The sequence below is a fragment of the Sapajus apella genome, unplaced genomic scaffold, assembly GCF_009761245.1.
Source record: "Sapajus apella isolate SASKATOON/1434 unplaced genomic scaffold, GSC_monkey_1.0 scaffold90, whole genome shotgun sequence".
NCBI lineage: Eukaryota > Metazoa > Chordata > Mammalia > Primates > Cebidae > Sapajus > Sapajus apella.
This window is the reverse complement of record NW_022437030.1, coordinates 7,113,694-7,131,858: the sequence shown is the minus strand read 5'-3', so window position 1 is coordinate 7,131,858 and position 18,165 is coordinate 7,113,694. Positions and strand designations below refer to the sequence as shown.

At 38.0% G+C, this 18,165-nt stretch overlaps 1 protein-coding gene across 1 annotated transcript in view; it reads right to left on the bottom strand.

The window, feature by feature from the left end:
• Window positions 1–18,165, bottom strand: part of FTO (FTO alpha-ketoglutarate dependent dioxygenase) — a 410,478-nt gene that overhangs the window by 266,009 nt on the left and 126,304 nt on the right. Inside the window, exon 4 of the mRNA XM_032255615.1 lies at window positions 3,436–3,579. Coding sequence (XP_032111506.1) covers window positions 3,436–3,579 — 144 coding nt within the window. The remainder of the gene's footprint in view (window positions 1–3,435; window positions 3,580–18,165) is intronic.

Here is an 18,165-nt window from a genome sequence, read left to right as displayed (position 1 = left end):
CAGCTTCAACCACATCAAACATTTCTGTGCTCTGGGTCTTGCTGCCTCTAAGCCATAGGTATTTCAAGGAAGGTGAACTCAATCTATTAAAAAAAAAAAACTACTGGCCAGGCTCTAAAAGTAAAACCAGCCACAACCAAAGTAAGACTGATTACTATAGGGCTCTGATCACCAATGGACCAGATGTTAACTCTTCTCACCCTCAAAAATCCATTGGTAAAACTTCCCTTCCTTACAGTTCCTGTATGTGGCAAATATATGTATGGAACAGTATTTTGCAAAGGTGACAAAACTCAGGCACAAAGCAGGATACGAACACAGCATTCAGCATTCTTCCATCACCCACTCGCCTCATTGGTTCTCCAATATGCTATGGTCCAGTTCCCACTCTTCACAAGTCTGCACTTTTAAATTAAAGCTTACAAAGCCTGTTCCCATACACTTTCTTATTTGTACTCACAAAAACTCTGGGAAAAAAGCATCATTAAGCTCCCATTTTACAGCGAAGGCAGAGACTCACAGAGGCACTAGCAATACACAGGCAACTGACAATGCAGTAAGTCTGGGACCCGATTACCTGATAGAAATCCTATGGTACTTTCATTACTCTACCCTAAACAGCCGACAAGGTAAAGCAAAACCAAAAAAGAAGGGCTGTGCATTTATATTTCTATTGTAGTTTTCTTTCTTTGCAGTGAAATTTTTACCTGGCAATTAAAGTTTTGAAACTGTTGATTGTTACAATAACAACAAATACTTGAAAGTGATATTTAGTTGGGCTTTAAGAAACCAAGTAAATAGAGCAGAGAGAACAGAGTCATGAATGCTGTCATGTAAAGAATAACACTAATAAATTAAGGGGGGAAAAGGGAACTGCTTTTGCCCCAAATGTTTACCTAGCACTCACCTTTGTCCTGAAATATCCCACCTCCACACCCAGCTCCTGGTTAATAAACATAATTTTGTTGATGTCCCCTGAACTGTATAATCTGTTCCACAAAAAACAAACCCACGGTTTGTCTCCAAGCCACTTTTAAGTCCCTAACTCCCTGGTTACATTCAGTCTATGGAAAACATCTGTGGCAAAGTAAATCATCCTACTCTGGGAAAGACCAGAGTGTATTTTTTTTTTCTCTGAGTGTGTTTTGAAGTCCTGGTTGGAAAATTAGTGAAAATTGTAAATCTGTTTGCAAATCTGGTCATGTCTAACTCTGAGATTAGGGCAAAGATTCCAATTTAAAAGTAAAACCGTGACAACCCTAGTTAAGCGTGTCCTCAGGCACTGCCAGAAAGGCCTTCACTCACTTCCACAAGCAGTGGATTTATTACAGCACCCGACACGTTCCCCATCAGACACCCCTGGAGTATTTACTTGAGACAGCAGGGTTCAGTCGGCACTTCCTCTGCAGACCAATATATTATTATAAATTGAGCTAAACTGTTTCCTTTTCATAAGTGCTATGAAGTTCAGATTTCAGATACCAACACGGGGCCGAAGTCCCTTCCTCTACGGGGCTCCTTATGCTATTTGGATTTAAAAGTAATGAGAAAAGGCAACATTAGACTATGGTTGCTTTTACTTTTTGAATTTTTTAAAAAAGGGATGAAATAAGATTCATTTCAGAAATCAAATATGACATCCTAATAAAATATATGTTCTAAATGCAGACTTTGGGATACACTGTGCTGTGTTTGGCACAGTTCAGTTGGATACAAACTATATCACCTCCATCTAAAAATAAGACATGAGAAATCAAGAGAAGATTTTACATTATGTCTTGGATATCAGCTCCTGTAACACTATCTTCTCCTGCTTATCATGTACAACAGCTCAAGGGGATCCAATGCATATTTTACAACATATATTCATTATAACACAAAAATCAAATGAATAATGTCATTATTTAATATTTTGATTATAATTCCTTTTTTTTTTTTTTTTTTTTTGAGATAGAGTTTCACGCTCGTTACCCTGGCTGGAGTGCAATGGCACAATCTTGGCTCACTACAACCTCCACCTTCTGGGTTCAAACAATTCTCCTGCCTCAGCCTTCTGAGTAGCTGGGTACAGGGCCCCCACCACACTTGGCTATTTTTTGTATTTATAGTAGCGACGGGGTTCCACCACATTGGCCAGGCTGCTCTCGAACTCCTGACCTCAGTTGATCTGCCCACCTTGGCCTCACAAAGTGCTGGGATTTCAGGCGTGAGCCACTGCACCCAGCCTATAAAGCAGTTCTTAAACCTTGAGAAACCCATAACTTTAAGAAAAATAGAAAAGAAACAGAACATCGTTATCTTCTTTTCTTCCCTTCCTGAACAATTTAGTTCTAAAGCCATTAGGTGAGGCAGAGGCATCATGCCAGGGGAAGAAGGCCGCACAGGAGCCCTGAGCAGGGGTCAGTGCTGAGTAGGGTGAGGAGGGCATCCCCCTGGGAGAAGGGGGAGTGGCCTGACATGGGGCATCAGACTCCAAGTGGGATAAGATGATGAGATACCATCCATGCTTAATATTAGCTGTGTAGCCATGATTAAGTAACTACATAAATTTAACCTCAATTTCTTCTTTTGCAATATAGCTAATATTTGTGTCTCTGGATTGTTAAGAAGATTAAAAGAATGTTTGTCATTAATTCCCAGTAAATCTGGTTTTTATTCATATTACTACAATTCCAGACATACATATGTATAGAAAATGACTGAAAAGAAATATATTAAATCAGGCATGAATCAGGTCAGCTGTTCCTGAGAAGAAACAACACTCAAAACTAGAAAAAACTCTCACTACTAAAAACTAACACAGACAGTGAAGGATTTTTTAAAGTTTTACTGACAAGTAAAACTTGACTTGAATGATTTAATAGCTCTGAAAAGAATCCAGAAAAATGATTAGCATATTTGAGAAACTTCACATCTACTTAGAATAAAAAGAAAAACAAATTTAAAAAATTTAGGGCCGGGCATGGTGACTCATGCCTGTGATCCCAGCACTTTGGGAGGGTGAGGCAGGTGGATCACCTGAGGTCAGGAGTTCGAGACCAGCATGGCCAATCTGGTGAAACCCCATCTCTACTAAAAATACAAAAATTAGCTGGGGTGGTGGTATGTGCCTGTCATCCCAACTACTTAGGAGGCTGAGGAAGGAGAATCATTTGAACCTGGGAGGTAGAGACTGCAACGAGCAGAGATTGTGCCATCGCCCTCAAGCCTGGGCAACAAGAATAAAGCTCTGTCTAAAAAAAAAAAAAAAAAAAAAAAAAAAATTTAGCAATATCTCAAAAAAGAAAACCTAGTTACATGTTCTTATAAAGAAGTTTCGTTATTAATATAAAATACTCCAAATGTTTATTTGTTAAGACATATCCAAAATATATACGCAATAATCTAAATTTAGACACTAGAGTTTCAATATAATTTTGATTTTCCAAAGATTACCAAGCATGAAATAGCAGTCTCCTTGGTGAAGGGGTATCGCCAAACCAGGGGTCTCTATGTCCCATGAGATCTTAAAACCAACATGCCAAGTATCAGGATCTCTGCCTTCAAGATTAGAGTCATCCTCACTTTCCACTTCAGGGCCTGCCAAAAGAGAAGAAAATGATCAGAAAGGAAATGTTTAAGCTTCTGGATTTTACAACCGTTATTTTAGAAAGAATTGACATTTTAATAAAATATGAATATTAAGTGAAATATATCTTTTCTTTATGTCATATTTTTACAAGATAGTCTAGGATAGTTTTAACATGTCATTAATTTTTTTTTCATCAGGAAACCTTAAATAGGCTAGGTGTGAAGGCTCACACCTATAATCCCAGCACTTTGGGAGACCAAGGGGGTAGGATCGCTTAAAGCCAGGCGTTCAAGACCAGTATGGGCAAGAAATCAAGAAACACATCTCTACAGAAAAAAAAAAAAATACCTTTTAAAAACACAAAACAGATGTAAAGACAAAATATGTAATTAGGAAATAAGATTGAACATCACAGAACTGTCAGTTCTCCCTAAATCCATCTAGAAATTTGACATAATCTAAATAAAAAGATCAAAGGGATAGTTTTTCTAGGTGAATGGGTTTAATAACTAGAAAAGTTATTTCTATAATACACATGGAAATATAAACAAGCAAAAATAGCCAAGGAATGTTTTTCTAAATATATAAAGAGCAACTACACATCAATAAGATAAAGGCTGATAGGCAAATTAAAAACTGAGCATGTTATAAAGACATAACACATAAAAGGAAATAATAAACATATAAAAATATGTTCCAATTTATTCACATAAAAAATGCATATTAAAGCCAGAAGAGATAAGCTTTTTCACCTATCAAATCAGAAAAAATCAGTTTCAAGACAATACAGTGTTAGTAAGAGTACACAAAATGGCACACTCACACTCTCTATAGAGGACAATTTGGCAATACTATCAAAATTACAAATGCATAAACTCTTTGACTTTTATAGACATCACAGTTTTAGAAATGTCTACTAAAAGTCCTATATTCAGAGGTTGTAAAATGACTGTTGAGCAAGTATATTTATTGTAGTATTGCTTATAAGGGCAAAAGATCAGAAATAACTCAAACGTTCATCAGTAGGTATCTGGTTAAATAAATTATAATCTCTCCAGACAATAAAATACTATGTAGTCACCAAAATAATATGACTATATACAGATATGGACATATCTAATATATTTTCAGAGAAAAAAATAAATATACTATATTCATATAAAAAATAAAGTACAGGCTAGGTGCAGTGGCTCACACCTGTAACCCCAGCACTTTGGGAGGCCAAGGCAGGAGCATTGCTTGAGCTCAGGAGTTCGGGATCACCCTGGACAACATGGTGGAACCCTATCTCTACAAAAAATAAATAAAAAAATTAGTCTGGCATAGTGGCATACACCTGTGGCTCCAGCTACTCAGGAGGCTAAGGTGGGAGGATTGCTGGAGCCTGGGAAGTCGAGGCTGCCATAAGTTGTGATTACACCACTGCACTCCATCCTGGGCAACAGAGTGAGGTTCTGTCTCAAAATAAATATACGTAAATCAATAAATAAATTTCAAGCACATATAATATTTCTGGAAGGATACTCGAGCTGATTTTTCTGGAGGGATAATATAATATTGATAATACCTCTGGAAGGATACACAAGACTGGAATATAACATTTCTGGAAGGTGGATACTCAAGACTGATTTCTCTGGGGTATAAGACTGGGAGACACACCAAAAAAAGAAGGTATACTGTACACTATGTTTTGCCTATAATCACAGCCCTGCAGGAACAACCCTACCTACATGAAAACTTTTCAAAGTTTATTTAAAAAATATTTATTGAGCACTTACTATTTACTGGGCATTGCACCCGGCACGGGGGATACGTCACTGACTGAAACAAAGCGCTATGTCCCACTGGAGCTTTTCCTTTTAGTGGAACTGTAAATGTGCATCACTGATTACATGAAGGGGACATTTTACATTTACATTCCATCAAACTTTAACCTCTTATACTAGACTCTGATCTTTCAGGGCATAGTCTGTTTTGCTATTTCATCCACAATTATAGCCCTAGTAACTGGCACAGGGAAGGCATTCAATGAACACCATGGCTTTCTTAAACAAAATGTTCTTTTAGTTCACACTATTCACAGTACTTGTGCTAGATGGCAGGGAAAGAAAATGTTAATTTGAAGAAAAAAACAAAAATAACGTCAAATTTAAAACCAAAGGACATAAGAAAGCATGGCATTGCTGCTAAACTAGCACAGTCCTCAGTACTGAAGAAGTTTAGAGAAGAGAGAGGATCAGCGACAGAACTAGAGCAGAACTCTTAGAGAAGGTCAAACCTGAAAGATTGGCAGAGGGTAGAATAAGAAGTAATGAGAGAAGACAAAACAACAATGCATGTTTTCCTTGGGCTGTTTCATGTACATATCACATAAACAGTTTAAAAAATGCATGCATCCCAGATGGCACACACCGAATCCCTAAATTCTGAACATCATACTCTACAGCCAACTGTGCGGAAGGATCAAAGGCAGTAAAAGGAAGTAAAAAAAGGAACTCTCCTTTATAACTATTCATTCACATTAATTTGCACTAGGCATGGTGAAAATGAACAAATCAGAAAGCCAAGTTCATGGTCTCTGCAAGGAAGGAATGTTGCTAAGTAACTTCTAAGGACACATCTTACTATGGATATTCTTCAGCCCCCTAAGTTTGCTCTAAAATCTAATACTACCATATTAACAGAATCTTACCTTTTTTTCATACCTGCCATTCTAATACATGTTTTCTCAAGTACTTTTCAATTAAGAGCATCTTTTAATTGGGTTTTTTAAAGAATAATATTAAAAGTCCAAAGCCATTTCCTAGATCAATCCCAAAAACACTTTTTTAGAAACTCTCTAGAAGGGGGATGATAAATACCTTAATATCAGGGGACATGGCTGATTGGGTGTTTGTGGCTTTTTAAAGCCCTAGTGGAGAAGAAATCTGAAACTTTCTCCAAGTTCAGCAAGAAAGAGTGTTATGATCAATTACTGATGTCCGTCATGGGCACTACAAGGGTTAGTCAGCGGCAGCACCAGCGCTAGGTAGTTGCTATCCACATCTGATGACATTCTACAGGCACTTCTTATTTATACGTAATACATCGTTGCACTTGAAAACACCAGAATTTGGTAAACTAGAGCTCGTGGACCAGAAAAGAACTTGCAAACGTGTGTAGCTTGACCTGCACCACATTTCCTTAACAAACCTAAATGAGTTGTCAACTGATAAAAGTTGCCTAAAAATCTAAATTCTCAGCTACCCTTGAATCACAAGGTCTGCTATCACTGAGCCAATCACAATTGGCTATAGGGAAGAAGTGGCTGCTCATTTTAGACAAGGGATGTGATCTCTGCCAGTCAGTCCTCACAGCCACTTCACTTTACTCATTTGAGGTACCTGCCTAGACCCCATAGCAAAGTCTGTGACTCTTGATCTAGGGCTGGGTTGCAGTGATCACAGGCATATAAGTCCCATGACTTGCATTTGTAAAATAAAGTTTAACTAGAACACAGTAATGACAATTCATTTACATAAATAGCTGCTTTCAAACAGACAGCAAGGTTGAGTAGGTAAGACACACACTATAAGACCTACAAAGCCAAAAATACTTATTTCTGGCCCTTTAGAAAAAAAAATTTGCCAACCCCTATTTGAAAGTCTTGATATTTGTGATTTGATGTCTGTTGCACATTTTAATAAAGAAGCTGAGGTTGCATAAACTAATTATGATGTAATATGACTAACACCTAATAATATAACATGACTAATGACACTATACAAGATAATAAAATAATTAATGCTAAATTAGTTGATATCCAGATCACTTTAGCAAAAGAATATTGATAAATTCAAATATCAAAAATTATGTTGGCCGAGTGCAGTGACTCATGCCTGTAATCCCAGCACTTTGGGAGGCCAAGGCGGGTGGATCATGAGGTTAGGAGTTCGAGACCAGCCTGGCCAAGATGGTGAAACTCTGTCTCTACTAAAAACCACAAAAATGAGCCAGGCACAATGGTGGACACCTGTAATCCCAGGTACTCGGGAAGCTATGGAAGGAGAGAGAATCCCTTGAATCCAGGAGATAAAGATTGCAATGAGCAGAGATCACGCCAACGCACTCTAGCCTGGAAAAAAAAAAATTATTGTTATATTTGTGATAACCCAAGACTTCAGGCTGCTTCATTCCAGGGGGCCCTAATGATGACAGATATAGCAAACAGCACAAGAAAAAAAAAAAAAAAGGAAATATTTTAGGAAGGGTTTTTCACATGTCCCCTTCTGGTCAAATCAACTATAACTTCTACCATTGAAGTCCACACAGAATTAAAAAGAAATGAAAAGGAAAACAACTATAATGACTTTAAAAAGAAATAATTTTTAAACTACAATGAACAGTTTTTGGGAAGTTTTAATGCCACCGCATGCGGACATTCTAACAAGTGGGAATCTTTATTGGCTAACAGTCTCCTCGACTACTTTCCCTTCTAACTTTCATCCTAGTACTCTTCTCAATCTGGCCTCAATAAAGACAATCAGAGACAATAATTGCAATCAGTGTTTCTTTTTTTTTTTTTTTTTTTTTTTTTGAGACGGAGTTTCGCTCTTGTTACCCAGGCTGGAGTGCAATGGCGCAATCTCGGCTCACCGCAACCTCCGCCTCCTGGGTTCAGGCAATTCTCCTGCCTCAGCCTCCTGAGTAGCTGGGATTACAGGCACGCGCCAGCATGCCCAGCTAATTTTTTTGTATTTTTAGTAGAGACGGGGTTTCACCATGTTGACCAGGATGGTCTCGTTCTCTTGACCTCGTGATCCACCCCCCTCAGCCTCCCAAAGTGCTGGGATTACAGGCGTGAGCCACCGCGCCTGGCTAGTGTTTCTGGATGTCTCCCCCAAATCCAGCACCTTTGAAATCTGCTCATTAAAATGAAATTTTGGTGAGAGTTTTTCCCCTCCTTGGGCTGTGTAGGGAGGAGGAAAGTTGTACATCTGATAAATTTTTTATTGTGAAATACAGTGTTCTTACTTCTCAATGAAATAAACTTGTAATTACCTATAGCAACTGTAACTGATTACTCTTGCCCCATGTTATTTTGGCAACAGGCAGAGGCAACAGGTTCTTACTTGCCTTTAAGCCTCAATAAAATTTAAAAGATTTTAAGTACCTCAGGGTTTGGTGCACTCCCAGCTCCCACTAACCAAACTGTTAAATAAAAAGATGTGACAAAATACAAAAGACTGTTAAGTTTAAAAGTCAAATTCTAATTGCCCAAAACTTCCCCCCAAAATTAACCAATTCAGTGTTTTATACCAGCTAGTTTTTGAGAAGAAATTAATTCTATTTAATAAAGGACAAAATATTTTGTTTACATTTTTAATTACAACCACTGCTCTGCAGGAAACAAAGACTTAGAAGCCAGAGTATGACAGTGGAGACTATGGAGATAATTGAATAAAATATATCGCAAAAAATTTTGTACCATATTTAGTAACACATATAATACTGTATTGCAAGAACTTCCCTCATAGGTTAAATATATATTCATCATCACCACACACTTTAAAATAGCTCTCCCTCCCTCCCTCCCTCCGTCCCTCCCTTCCTTCCTTCCTTCCTGCCACAGTCTTGCTCTGTCACCCAGGCTTGAGTGCAATTGCAAAATCTTAACTCAGCCTACTGAGTAGCAACGATTACAGGTATGCACCACCACAACCAGCTAATTTTTTGTTAAAAAATAGCCCTATTTCTTATTCTCTATTTCCTATTTCCTTAGCCAAGAGCTAGGATATAAAAGATTCTTGCCTGGGCACATTGCCTCACACTTGTAATCCCAGCACTTTGGGAGGCAAGGCAGGTGGATCACCTGAGGTTAGGAGTTCAAGACCAGACTAGCCAACATGGTGAAACCCCATTTCTACTAAAAATACAAAAATCAGCCAGGTGTGGTGGCACATGCCTGTAATCCCAGCTACTCAGGAGGTTAAGGCAGGTGAATCAATTGAACCCAGGAGGCGGAGACTGCAGTGAGCCAAGATCGTGCCACTGTACTCTAACCTGGGCGACAAAGCAAGACTTCACCTCAAAAAAAAAAAAAAAAAAAAAAAGATTCCCCCCCTAATGATTACTTCCTCTGTTTCCTTAACTCCACACCTCAGGAGCTTTAAGAAGGAGGTCCTTTTCCATCCATGTGACAGATCTTCCGCAGGACAAAGTCACAAGTTGTAGATGGTCACCTGGGATGATGGAGTCCAATGATGCCTTACCTATCCAGTGCTGATCTTTGACATTCCCATTTCTGGGATGGGAAATCCATTTTGCAGAATGAAGGGAGCCAGAAGGCGAAAGTGGAAGGTGTAACATAGGGAAGACACATTCTAGGAGGGAAGTGGCATGGTGTGTGTATAAGAACACAATCAGTTCCGGGTTGCAAGAGGGTCACATGAATGACATGGACTTGCAAGAGAAGAGCCTGGAGAGGTGGGCAGAGACCAGGACGTGGGTTTATGAATCATAGGAAAGGATCCGGAACTTATACTGGGGTCATTGAAGGACACTAAAGCCTTTTTCACATGTCAGATCTGTTTTCAGAATGATCTCTCTGGAGGGTACAAGCTTCTTTATGCATAATTACTATACTTTTTCTAGACAGGTTCCCAAGGTAGTAACAAATAGATACTGTATAAGCCAGAGAGCATTTAGGAAACACAGCTAATGGACAACATCCCTAGGAAAAAAGGTTAGCCAAGGAGAAGCCTTCCTGCTAGAGTTCTAGAGTTTAGACATGCTTTCCTTTTTGGGTTGCAAGAAACAGGGAGTCAGGTCTGCTGCTGACACAGCACATGCTCCTTCTCAGCCACGGAGCAATGAATGGTCTGAAGAAATGGAGAATTCAGAAAAGTCTAAAGGGGTGGGGGAAAAAAAAACTAATCAATCCTGGCTCAGAATCTATAACAAGAAGCTGCTCTCAGATGCCTCGAAACAAGCAATTCAAGACAAACGTAGTCCCCTGACACAGATAAATTGTAAAATTAATTATAAGGTTTCTAGGATTTCAGGCGAAATATTGAAAACTCTTTACAGAAAAATCTAAAGCCCTTCAACATGATGTCTGGCTCTGTCAGCTTTCAGATTAAGCATTTGGGGAAAGAAATTTAAGATAAAAATATTCACATACAGAGGAGAACCTCATTACATCATGTTTCGTGGACTTGGTAGAAAAATTGAAAAGTACGAAAAGGAAAGAAAAATTGCTATGGGGTCCTTAGCTAAAGCTTCAAAATCACTATATTATCCAAAGTAAAATACAAAATTAGGAAGGGAAACAGAGACACTTTTCAAACAATATTCTCCAAACCAGAGCTTCTAACAGTAGAGGTTTCAATTCCTTGGGCAACCTCAGGACAGTATAAAGAGAGTTGTGGAGACTCACAGGAAACCTTTACATTGTAAATAACACAGAAACCAGAACTAACCTGGGTTAATCAAAAGAGGGTCATTATTTGTTCATCCAGCTTCAGGTAAAGCTTGATCCAGGTTCAAAGTACCCACCCAATACCCAGTTTCTCTCTTCCTCAAAGCTTATGAAAAAGAAAGAGAGAATGGCCACAAAAGCTAGGGGCAGTCATTTGGGTGCCATGAGCTTGAGAACGGCCAAAAGAGGAAGGGGAAGAAATTTGAAACTGGCCACATAATTACACTGGAACAAGGTCCACTTGAAGCCAGTGAGACCCATGTTCTTAGGATGAAGTGAGCTAATTCCTTACCTTTTTAAATTAAGCTGCTTTAGGCCTGGAATTGTTATTTGCTATCAAAAGAATCCTAATATTAAACAGAGACTATAGTTGCAGAAATCAAAGAGTTATTGGACAGTGGCCACAATGTAACTGAATAGTATAAACTCTTCAAGAACAACAAATACTTAACTGATTTGGGGCAACAAAGACTCATTTTCCACTATAAGCAGGTAGAAAGAAGGATGAAGACACAAATTGTATCTTTAAGGAGCTTACAAGTCTAATTCAAACGCACATAAAACTATTTATATATGACCTTAGAAGTCAGGATAGTGTTTACTGCTCAAAACAACATAAGTTTTTTATCAATTACCAAAAGCATTAGCTGAAAAAAAAAAAAAAGAATGAAAATGATTGCTTGTAGAAACAAAAATGCGAAGAAAAGGCATAAATAAATGCTGGGGTTTTTTCCTTAACAAACCTTATAGGAATATTTGACTTGTAAAAATTATATGAATGAATAATTTTAATAAAAACTAAAAATAACACATTATTGAATCACTGATGCTATGTTCTTAGCACTCTACAAGTATTTAATTCTCACAATCTTGAGGTGGGTACTGCTCTGATCACTATTTTACAGTTGAGACACTGGAAGCAAGCACTTCTAGGATGCTGATATGTTTCATTTCCTGATCAGGGTGCTAGGTACACAGATATGTTTACTTTATGGCAATTCTTCAAGCTATATGTTTATGATATATGTTATATTTCAATAATGAAAATTCAATAGACAGTCCAGGCATGGTGGCCCATATCTGTAATCCCAGCACTTTGGGAAGCCGAGGTGGGCAGATCATCTGAAGTCAGGAGTTTGAGACCAGCCTGGCCAACATGGTGAAACGCTGTGTCTACTAAAAATACAAAAATTTGCTGGGTGTGGTGGGCCACACCTTTAATCCCAGCTACTTGGGAGGCTGCAGCAGGAAAATCACTTGAACCTGGGAGGCAGAGGTTGCAGTGAGCCAAAATTGTGTGATTGCACACGAGCCTGGAGAACAAGACCAAAACTCCATCTCAAAAAAAAAAAAAAAAAAAAAATCCATAGACAGGTTGGAAGATAAAGTTAAGAAAATCTCCCAAATAATAGACTAAAACACACACACACAAAGACTAAAAATAGGGAATAAACAAGAAAACTAGAAGAAGAGTCCAGAAGATTCAACAGCTAAATCATACAGATTCCAAAGTGATGAGACAACTGAAAAGGAGAAAATAACAAAGCAATTCAAGAAAATATCCAACGATTGAAGGGCATGACTGAAAGCCCTGCACAATTACAGTAAAATGAGTGAAAAGTATCACTGAAAGATCCAACAAAAAAGCGACATAAAAGCTGAAGAAAAATTCAGAACTCTTAACATGAACACTGTAAGATAAAAGACAGTAATGCAATGTCACCAAGATTCTGAAAAAATTATCATTTCCTACCAAGATTTTCATACCGGAAGTACCTACATATGTCAAGGTGGAATAAAGATAATTGAAGACATTTAAGGTCTCGAAAATTTACCTCCTAAGCATCCTTTCTTAAGAAACCATCATAGGACATGCTCCACCAAAATAAGAAAACAAGAAAGAGCAAGGCCGGGATGCAGGAAAGTGAGGAGTCCACAGAAGAGAAGTAAGGGCATCCGCTGGATTACAATGAAGAGATCACAGAATGGGATCCCTGTCCATCAGGCACAGAACACCACATTGGGGCAGACAAGAAGACTCTGGAAGACATTTCTCCAAGAAAATGAAATGGACAGAATATCTGATGGTTCTGAAGCTCTTGAAAAGAGGAGATTTGGTGGAGAGCATGAGGTTTAATTGGTCATAATGACACAGAAAACTATACAAACACACAAAAAGCAAGAATACTATTAATGCAAGGAAAAAAGTTGAAAACAAAAGGAGAACAAATCACAGGTTCTGGAAAGCATTCTATGTATATGACAACTATGAGGGCTGAATACTGATATAATCAAAATTACAGTAAACCTATAATGGGAATCAGAAGTGTGTGCATGTGTAGGAGGGCAGGAAGAAAGAAGAGAGCTTCACCTTCCATATCAAGAAGTCAATATATAATATTCAAAACAATATAACTTTGTTATCAACTACCAAAAGCATCACCTGCAAGAAAAGAGTACAAATGATTACCTGTGGAAATGAAAATGGGAAAAAAGGCATAACTAACTGCTGGGTTTTTCCTTAACAAACCTTACAGAAATATTTGGTAAAAATTATATGAATGAATAATGTCAATAAAAACTAAAAATTACACACTATTGAATGCTTACTATGTGCTGTTACGTTCTTAGCACTTTACGAGCATTTAATTCTCACAATCTTGAGGTGTACCACTCTGATCACTATCTTACAGATAAGAAAACTGTGTCACAAAGAATTTAACTAACTTGCTTAAGGTCCCATAGCTAATTAATACCAATACAAATGATGTCATTCAGTAGTATAGAATTTAAGTGCCTAATCAGTGTCATAGACTGTAAAGTCTATTACACTCTAATTTGCTCTCTATCCCTTGATTGTCACATTAACATATCATTAAAAGTTCAGCTATTCTTGAAGAAAATATTTGCAAGTCATATATCTGATAAGGAAATAATACCTAGAATAAGGAACTCACAAAACTCAACAACTAAAAAACAGCCAAATTCAAAAATGGGCAAACGACTTAAATAGACATGTCTCCAAAGCCGATAAATAAATGGCTAAGAACACGGAAAGATGTTCAACATCATTAATCATTAGGGAAACGCATGTCAAAACCACAAGGAGATATCACTTCATACCCATTAGGAGGGCTGTTATCAAAAAACAGGGAACAGTAAGTGTTGACACAGATGTGAAGAAATTAGGAGCCTTGTGAATTGCCAGGGAGAATGTAAAATAGTGCAGTTGCTGTAGAAAACAGTATAGCAGTTCCACAAAAACATCAACATAGGCTTATCGTTTGATCCAGCAATCCCACTTCTAGGTATATACACAAAAGTACTGAAAGCAGAGACCCACACAGATTATTGTATATCAATATTCACAGCAACTTTATCCACCATAGCCCAAAGATGGCCATTATGAGTAGCCAATGGATGAACTGATCGACAAAATGTGGTATATTCATACGATGGAATATTATTCATCTTTAAGTAGAAATGAAATTCTGATACACGCCGTAACATAGATGAATCTTGAGGACATTTTGTTAAGTAAAATAGTTGTATTAGTCCATTTTCATGCTGCTCATAAAGACACATCTGAAACTGGGAACAAAAAGAGGTTTAATTGGCACTTAACAGTACCACATGGCTGGGAGGCCACAGAATCATGGTAGGAGGCAAAAGGCACTTCTTCCATGGTGGCAGCAAGAGAAAAATGAGGAAGAAGCAAAAGAGGAAACCCTGGTAATCCCATCAGATCTTGTGAGACTTATTCACTATCACAAAAACAGCATGGGAAAGACCAACCTCCATGATTCAACCACCTCCTCCTGGGTCCTTCCTATAATATGTGAGAATTCTGGGAGATACAATTCAAGTTGAGATTTGGGCAGGGACACAGCCAAACCACATCAATAATCTAGACACAAAAGGTCAAATATTGTATGATTCCACTTATATGAGGTACCTAGAATAGTCAAATATAATACAGACAGAAAGCAGAACAGTGGTTACCAGGAAATGAGAAAAGGAGAAATGGGGGGTCACTGCTTAAATGGGTACAGAGATTCGGCATGGGATGATGACCATCAAAGTTCTGAAGATGGATGGCGATGATGATTCCAACGCAATGTAAGTATGCTTAACACCACTGAAGTGTACAGTTAAATATGGTTATAACGCTAAATTTTATGTATATTTTATTGTGATAAAAAAGTATAAAAAGGAATGACCTATTGATATACATAACAGCATGGATGATTCTTAAAACTATGCTAAGTTAAAGAAGCCAGACAATAAAACAATGCATATATATAATTCCATCTGCAAAAAAAATTCTAGAAAATGCCAACTCATCTACTGACAGAAAACAAATTGAGGTTGGCGCAGTGGCTTACACCTGGAATTCCAGCCCTTTGGGAGGCTGAGCCAGGAGGATCTCTTCAGGCTCGGATTTCAAGACCAGCCTGGGCAACATACTGAGATGCGATCTCTACAAACAAATAAAAAACAACTAAAAAAGAAAACAGATCTCTCAGGGAGAGGAATTGCAAAGGGGCACAAGGAAACTTCTGGAACAATGGGTATGTTCACTATTTTGATAGTGGGGACAGTTTTAACAGTTATGCTAAATCCTATAAAATTATAAATGTTCCATATGTATAGCTTATTGTATGTCAATTATTCCCGAATAAAGTCATCACAGAGAAGGGAAAATGCAGCCATTCTTATAGGTTTTGCCTTCTCTTGATAAATGGGAGACGTCACTGCTGGGCATCCTTTCCCACCAGTGCTGAAACACTGTCACTCTCTCTGTTGGTAAAAAGTTACAGGACTGTATTTACACATTTCTTCCCAGCTCTGCCTCTTCTAATCTAGACGATCATATCCTCAGTCTGGATTACTTTGGTCGCCTCTGTGAGCTCTCCTGTTTCTGGTGTTGTTTCCCTCCTTCTACTCTGCAATGGCTCCCCATCTCACTCCAAATCCAAACCTACTACTTTGTATTCTAACATGGCACCCATTTACTTGTCCTCTGTCTTCATTTCTTTTCCTCTCTTCTCATTCTATTCCATTCACACTTGCTTCTGAAACATCCCAATTATGTTCTGTCTTTCCGCCTTTGTGCTCCCACTTCAAATTTCTCAGTGGCTCATTCTCTCCTTCCAATCTGCATAAATGTTACCCGCTAAATGAGGCCTTGCCTGGCTCTTCTATCTAAAACTGTAAGATTACCCCCACCCTTGTTACACAATCTACTTTTCTGTTTTCCCTTGCTAGAATGTGAGCGCGATGAGGGTAAGGATTTTTGTCTGTTTTGTTCACTGTTACATGCTCAGCAGCTAGATAACTGCCTAGCAAACGGTAGATGTTTATTGTTAAATGAATAAATAATTGAATAGGCACCAAAAAAAATGTAACTTTGTAGACCAAATAAGTTTTTTTCCTCCCCTTTGGTCTTCTTGTGAACCTTCTTGGCTTTTCATGAGAGACCTTACTGTTAAATGAATAAATAATTGGATGGGCTACCCAAAAAAATATGACTTATAAGACTTAATAAGTTTTACCGAGCAATATAAGGGACTTCAAAAATCATTGACAAGGCAAAGCTTTGAGACTTTAGACAGGGATGCTGGGAAGCTAAGATAACATTAAACATCACAGCGTTTTTATGAATACTCCAAAACTCCATGCTGTTAATTATAAACTAGCTTTTCATGGTCTCAGTGATGAGCTGAGAAATATACAGCAACTTATGTTAAAATAGAGATTCAAGAATTATGGGAGCAAATTTCCATCCTTAAGAGAATGCAGCTTTTCCCAAATCAAAGACATGAATGGAAATCCTAGAATTCCAAGAACACTATTGCAAAGTCTCTAATTTCTAGCCTATCACATACTCAACAGGAAACATGGATTGGTCTCTCTTCCTTTTGTGAGCCTTCCTGGCTGTGTATGGGAGAACTGGAAAATAATGTCAATAATATGCAACACTTGATACTAGTTTAAAATCTTAAGGATTGCTTTTCTAGAAAGACAATTTTACAGAAAATGTTTCCTTCCAAACAAAGAAACAAAAATGGTAGCCAATAGTTACTGTTGATCTAAGAGATGTTTCTGAAGGTGTTCTGGTCAAAAAACAAGGTGCTGGACCATATTAAACATTGAGTTTTTAATGCCTTCCCCGCCAAAGTTCGTTTCTTACAGCTAGGAGTAACAAGCAATTACCAGCAAAGCTGGAATCGAAAAATCAAATATTCTGCCTATTTACATATGGTTCCCCGAAGCCATTCCTGATTAAAAATTGTACCATTTCAATCTTCCTACTGGAGATATCTATTAACTAGAACTGCATGTGAAAGCCAATGAATTTAGTATATAATTACACGTATCCTGTACAAATTACTTCTCAATGACCTCTACTCATGAAAATAAACCAAAGAGGGATGATTGGCTCATTATAAATCTACAAGAAGATTTCCCTGGGAAAAGGTATTGAGAGCAGAGTCTTGAAAGATCTTAAGCTTCAACTGAATTTAATTTCAGCAGGAAGCAATCACTTCTGTATCTGAATTCCCAATGCATTTTACGTGAACCTCTCCAGTGGCAAGGAACTCTCTCCAAGTTAAATCCCTGCTCTTGTCACTAAGTAACAATGTGACCTTGGGCAAGCCACTTCCCTTCTCGGTGTTTTCATTTATAAAATGAGAGGCTAGAATCAAGTGATTTCAAAAGTATCTTTCAGACCCAATGTTTCATCATTTCGTAATTATAATCATGAGAGCCCACCTAACCTTATCTATTCTCCCAAAGCAAGAAAGGCATTGATTCACCTTTAGAGTTCCCATACGACATAAAACAGCTAATTGACAAACATGTTCAAGGACACAGAAAAAAGTACAATACTCTGAAGTGTCCACTCTCTGTGACCTCCTTAAAGCCTTTCTCAACCTCAACCAAGATTTTAAACTAAATGGTTCCCTTCAAGTCCACCTTTGCCATAGTTCTGCATTCTGCCAAGGATTATAAGATCAGAGAACTAAACAGGTATCATTTGTCACTTAGAAGACATGCACCCACCACAGAGTTTCAAGGCACATGATTTGTACTCCATCCGACCCAGAACCACACGCACAGCCAGATACCT